We start from the raw sequence: 6000 nt of genomic DNA on the forward strand, positions 1-6000 counted from the left end.
TGACAGATCAGAGCACAACAAACGTTGATACAATACCGTAACATGCATAAGCGCTTTTATACGCACCAATCAATTAATTTTGAAATAAATTTTTCAAATTTATTATATCAGTTTTAAAATTCAACCACAATGCAGATAAAATATCTTTTTACGCTTCTGCTGTAAGCATAAATATGATTGTAATAATAATAACAATATTATAATTATAATAATAATAATAATTATTATTATTAATGCAATGTCAAGAATTTTAGATTTTTTTAAATAAAATAATAATAGCATCCAACCACTTCTATAGCGATTTTTGGCAAAATCTGTTTTCAGATATTACTTGAAAATCATTTCGATGGTAGTTGTTACAGTTACATCTTTGTTGTTTTTATTGTTCTTTGTTGCATGTCATGTAATTGAGAAAATAATGTATTTAATATGAGTTTTCAGTTAGGGCTTTGCATTTCTAATAGCAGTAAGCTGTTGATCCTTTTTATAAGTACTTTACGCCTGTTATCTCTTCTACTTTTGACAGTTTTAATCAATTAAAGTAAGCTTTTTAGGATGTAAGTTATAATGTTTTTTTAGCCGTTTCGAATTGTTCCTTGAGTTTATTTAATTCAGTGACTAATTTTTATTTTAATGAAATTTTTAAAGAAGTACTATAGACTGTCATATTTACTTATAAAGATTCCATACAAAGAATGGCTAGAGAAGGAAGTGATATATATACGGCGGAATGCATCATGAATGAACGAAAGAGAAAGGTATGTATGTATATTTGTTGTGCATTAATTAGGAAGTTTTATTTGTAGTTAAAGTAATTTTTATTGTCTTCAGTTAATAGAAAGTTGAAGAGGTTGATGTCACTGTTAACATTGTTAAAGTAATTTTTAAAGACATCAATATCTTTTTTTTCGAATTATGCTTTGCTTATTATGATGTTTTTAAATGTACAGTTTTACTTAAAATTAAAGTATGTTGTGACCACCTTAGATTATCAGTTGCTTCTATCTATGTAATAAAAAAAGCAGTGAATTTTAAGGGAAAAAAAGAGTATTTGGTGCGATGGGAAGGCTATTCTGAAAAGTGAGTTCACTTTCATAATTATGGTTTTTCCAGTTGAAATTAAATTAAAATTTAAGATATGACACCTGGGAACCGGCAAGCCACATATTAGGATATGAATTACTGCAAGAATATAATGAGGCGAAAAAGAATGGTTTTAAAAATGCGTTTGAATATAATAAGCACAAGGAAAATCAGTTGGGCAAATCAGCTGCAAAGAAAAGTAAGAAGGAATCGAATGCACCGCAAACGAAAAATGCAGGAGAACAAGTTCGTCGAAAGGACAAAAGTGGCGGTGGGAAACAGAAAAGTGAATTAAATGCTTCTGGTGATGACAAGAAAGAAGACGCTTCGGTTGTAAATCAAGAAGCAGAAGGCAAAGAAGAATCTGAAGCGGCAAAAAAGTTTTGTGAGTGGATTAAACAACTGCCATTGTCAATGAATTCAGGCCCATCACCTGGCTTATACAGTCGAAGTAATTTGACAATCGGTGAATTTGAAGAGAAACTGGAACGATTTCTGCAGTTGCTCCGAGACCGAAAAAAGACCTCGTTATTGCATAAACCGAATAAGAATTAGGTTTTTTCAATTATGTTTAAACAGTTTCGACTATAACTACTCGCTTACGAATCATTTACAATTAGTAAGAAAAATATGCTGATGGTATAATATAGTAGTTATTTATTTTCACTAGTTTTGTTATTTTTGTTATTTTATTTTTTTTAGTTTTGTTATTTTTTAAGTTATTTCGTTATATTATTCTACTGCGTGTTTACTATTATATACTGTTGTTCAATGTTGATGTGAGCGAGCTGAGATGATATCGCATCAGTCACACTATAATGCTGCTTTTCTTTCATTGGGTGATGGTTCTCGTAAAATAAATTCAGCTATTATTTCTCTGTGCATGTTATCAATTTTGTTATGTAATAAAAATCTTTTTTCAATGATTTGTTTTATATTTGTGAAACTTTCCGCTTGTATTGACAGAGTGACGGTTGTTGTCGCTGTAAATGTTCAATATTTGTAATAGAGTATGAGTTTTTCAAATTTAAGAAATTTACAATTCTTAGGTGAATTTATAATATCGTAATAATGTCGGACAAAATTTAAAGAAAACCAGTAATGTGCATTACATAACTTTGCACACAATAATGGAATTTTGAATCATAAGTTGAAAGCAATAAAAGATAAATTTATCTTAAAATACAGTAAGATGAGATACAGTATACTAAAATAAAGTTCTATTTAGGTTTGCATCTAGATAACCTATATTTGAAAAATTGACAATTAATATTAGCAGCAATCACTTAACAGCATATTGAAGTTATTTTTGATACAATATGTGCAATTTTGAAACATAATTGATTCTATACCAAAATTATTGTACGTTATTGTGTAATTACTCAAATGCTGGAGATCAGTTGATTCACAGAATGAATAAGCAATTCAGTTGATTAGTTCTCATTGCTGGCTTTGCCTTTAAATCCGCGCAGTTCTTCGTTCGTTAATATACTGTCTGATTTTCGTCAGTGTAGCGTTTCATCTCTCTCTCTCCTCTCTCTCTCTCTCTCTCTCTTGCTCTGCGCATTCTCTACGTTGTTAGTTAACTGCTGTGAATTGTCGCGCACGATTATATCTGCAATCTTCTTTTCTAGTTTCAAAAACTGTTCTTTTAAATATACATAAAGAATAATGTAACTTTTTATATCAACGGTTAAACAAGACCAATGTTACATTTCCTTCGTACTCTTGCAAATTCTGCATTTACATTTTCTATTGTCCTCAACATCACTTGTTTTATATTTACACTGAACATGATACGTTCACTATTTTTGTTCAGTTTTATTACAATGCAAAGAATAATACAAAAGCCCTCCTGACTTCCTGTGTCAAGCGTCAATCATCTTCCACAGATTGTTGATTTCTGTTTGTTCATATGCATGAACAGGATGAACAAGATGAACCTCAACAATGAGAGTTCAGCGGAGGTGAGTGAGCTTAAAATAGATTTCATTTTTCAATTTTTCACTTTCATCAGTTTTGTTTAACATTTACATTGAGAATGTGTTGTTTATAAATTTGTTCTTTGAGATCTATTTTTCATCTCGATATATAGTTATTTCTTTCTTCTTAGTATTTATATTATTACTTTTTGTATTTTATTTGCAGGCTTCCAATTTTTTATTTTTATTTATTAAAGTTATTTTTCTCATCAATTTATTTTTTTAAATTGTTTTTCTACTTTAAATTTGTTTATTGTTTGTTCTGTTTTTGAAATTTGAAGTCTGATAAAACCATCATCTCAACAAAGAAATAACAAACGTGAAATCTGATTTGTGGACTTCCAAACGTTATAAAAACTCACTGGTATATATGTCAGTTGACGTGAGTGAACAATTTATTTTTATACATGTTGAACCTCTATATTTTTTCTCTCTAATGCATTACTTTATGTTTTATTAACTTTGTTTTCTTTTCTTCTAATTTCAAATTTTATTTTTCAAATATACTATATTTCTCAATGCTAAATCCATTTTTCTTGTTCCATTTCTAAAATGTGTTTCATAATTTTCTCCAAAATTGCAAAAATGCATGGACTATAGAATTGGTTGTTTTTGCCAAAATCGGCGAAAAAGGTTTTTCCAATATTCATATATATTTTTTTGGTTGAAAAATTGGATGATTCCGTTGAAAAAACTTATGAAATCTTACCATAATCCCATTTTGTTAACGTTCCTTTTTAATTCCTTTCTGCTTCGACGTCTTTAAAATACTATGTAAGTTTTCAATTATTGCGTTTATCTCAAAAAATACGCACTTACCAGGGGTCCCGATACATTCAAAGTAGAAAGCAAATAATTTTCAAAAGATATAAATCAATTGCTTTCATTTTTGGATTAAAAATTTTTCTCCAAAATTGCAAAATTTCATGGACTATACACTTGGTTGTTTCTGCAAAAATCATCGAAAAGGGTTTTCTGAATATTTGGACTTTTTTTCATTTTTGTAATTTTTCATTGAGGAAAGTAAGTATTCACGGGAGTTTAACCTTAAACTGCCCAGTAGTTTTTGAATAAATGGTTTCTAAAGTTTCTTTTTTCTAAACTTCTGCCCATTTTAACACATAGGGATGTCGCCAATCAGCAACTGTTCTCCAACCGCCGGAATGACTGACAATTTCTGCAAATGAAACATTTTAGACATCAAATCTATTAGATTTATCCACATGTATATTTTTTTGATTGAATTAAATTCAATTTTAGAGCTGTTAAATAATCATTAATTGCTGCGAATCAAAACGAAAGTGTTTTAAGTGTTTACCTTGACAAAAAGTAAACATTTCCTTGCACCCAATCCCGTTTACCATCTTTGTCATTGATTAAACTCCTAATATATCCAACATGAGTGGCTATTTGAATTTACTTTTGCTTACTAACAACGACGCAATAACGATTTGCATAATCAGTATAATATGTGGTCGCCCAGAGTTGAAATTCATTACAATTGATATGAAATTAAATAAATTCAAAATTTATGTCAAATTATTGAACTCATGCATGGTATTTGTTCGAATCTTTAGAGAAATTTACCAATATGGACAGTGGAAATTAATCTGCGCATATCAGAAACTACGGCGTATTGCAAAATAGTTTTGGGTTAAGAGCAAGCAGTTTTGTGCCAGTTGAAGGTATGTAAATTGGGAATAACCCGCAATCGATGATTTTTTGAGAAATTTCATAAAGTTGCCAGTTTGAGGATTTGGAATTTTCAGAAAAAAAAGACTGGCATATTGCACGAAAACAACATTCTAATCTGCCAATTTTGGATAGTACTTATATCTAATTTGGAATCAATTAAAAATTTCTGTCAACAGCGGTTTATAAATTTGAAAGTTTTTGTAACATTAATGAAAATCAAGAACAATTCTTGTAAAAAAACATTTATTTTTTTGGGTAAAAAAATTGATGGTTCCGTTCAAAAAATCATTGAAACCATACCGTATTCGCATTTTGTTAACATTCCTTTTTCATTCCTTATTATTTCAACACATTTAAAACCATATACATGCCATAGTTTTTTCCGTATATCTCAACAAATACGCCATCACTAGGGGTCCATGTGCATTTATAGTAAATAGCAAATAATTTTCAAAAGGTATAAATCAATTGTCTTAATTTTAGATTAAAAAAGATTTCTCGAAAATTGCAAAATTTCACGGATTACAGACTTGTTTGTTTTTGCAGAAAAAAGCGGAAAGGGTTTTCATAATATTTGGATTTTTTTTATTTTTATCACTTTTTGATGATGAAAGATATTGTTTTGGAGACTTTAACATTGAACATTCCAGTAGCTGTGCAATAAATGGTTTCAAAAGTTGAAGTACTTCCTATTTTAATACATACGATAGTCGCCCATTAGTAAGTGTTTTTCAACGGAACCCTAGACTTCCAGTTTCTGCACATTATACATTTCTGGCATGAAATTTGTTCGATTTTTACTAATATATATTTTTTAATATTAATTTAGTTGAATTTCTGAAATTACTGCTGTTAAATAATCATTAGTTTGCTGCCATTCAAAACGAAAGTGTTTTAAGTGTTTACCTTGACAAAAAGTAAACATTTCCTTGCACCCAATCCCGTTTACCATCTTTGTCATTGATTAAACTCCTAATATATCCAACATGAGTGGCTATTTGAATTTACTTTTGCTTACTAACAACGACGCAATAACGATTTGCATAATCAGTATAATATGTGGTCGTACACAGTTGAAATTCATTACAATTGATATGAAATTAAATAAATTCAAAATTTATGTCAAATTATTGAACTCATGCATGGTATTTGTTCGAATCTTTAGAGAAATCTACCAATATGTACAGTGGAAATTAATCTGCGCATATCAAACTACGGCGTATTGCCAAATAGCTCTGGG

At 29.4% G+C, this 6000-nt stretch overlaps 1 protein-coding gene across 1 annotated transcript; it reads left to right on the forward strand.

The window, feature by feature from the left end:
* Positions 1-695: 695 nt before the first annotated feature.
* On the forward strand, positions 696-1638 carry Tsp_10058 (innexin unc-9). Its single transcript, XM_003373164.1, has 3 exons — positions 696-758; positions 1037-1080; positions 1137-1638. Exons 1-3 carry the CDS (start codon positions 696-698, stop codon positions 1636-1638), a joined length of 609 nt encoding a protein of 202 aa, XP_003373212.1.
* Positions 1639-6000: the final 4362 nt, after the last annotated feature.

Source organism: Trichinella spiralis (genome assembly GCF_000181795.1).
Source record: "Trichinella spiralis strain ISS 195 chromosome Unknown Scfld6, whole genome shotgun sequence".
NCBI classification, from domain to species: Eukaryota; Metazoa; Nematoda; class Enoplea; order Trichinellida; family Trichinellidae; genus Trichinella; species Trichinella spiralis.

Coding starts and splice junctions, on each gene's coding strand:
- Tsp_10058 (XM_003373164.1), top strand. CDS start 696: ATGGCTAGAGAAGGAAGTGATATATATACGGCGGAATGCATCATGAAT. Junction 759..1,036: donor TGAATGAACGAAAGAGAAAG/GTATGTATGTAT, acceptor GTGAATTTTAAG/GGAAAAAAAGAGTATTTGGT. Junction 1,081..1,136: donor TGGGAAGGCTATTCTGAAAA/GTGAGTTCACTT, acceptor TTAAAATTTAAG/ATATGACACCTGGGAACCGG.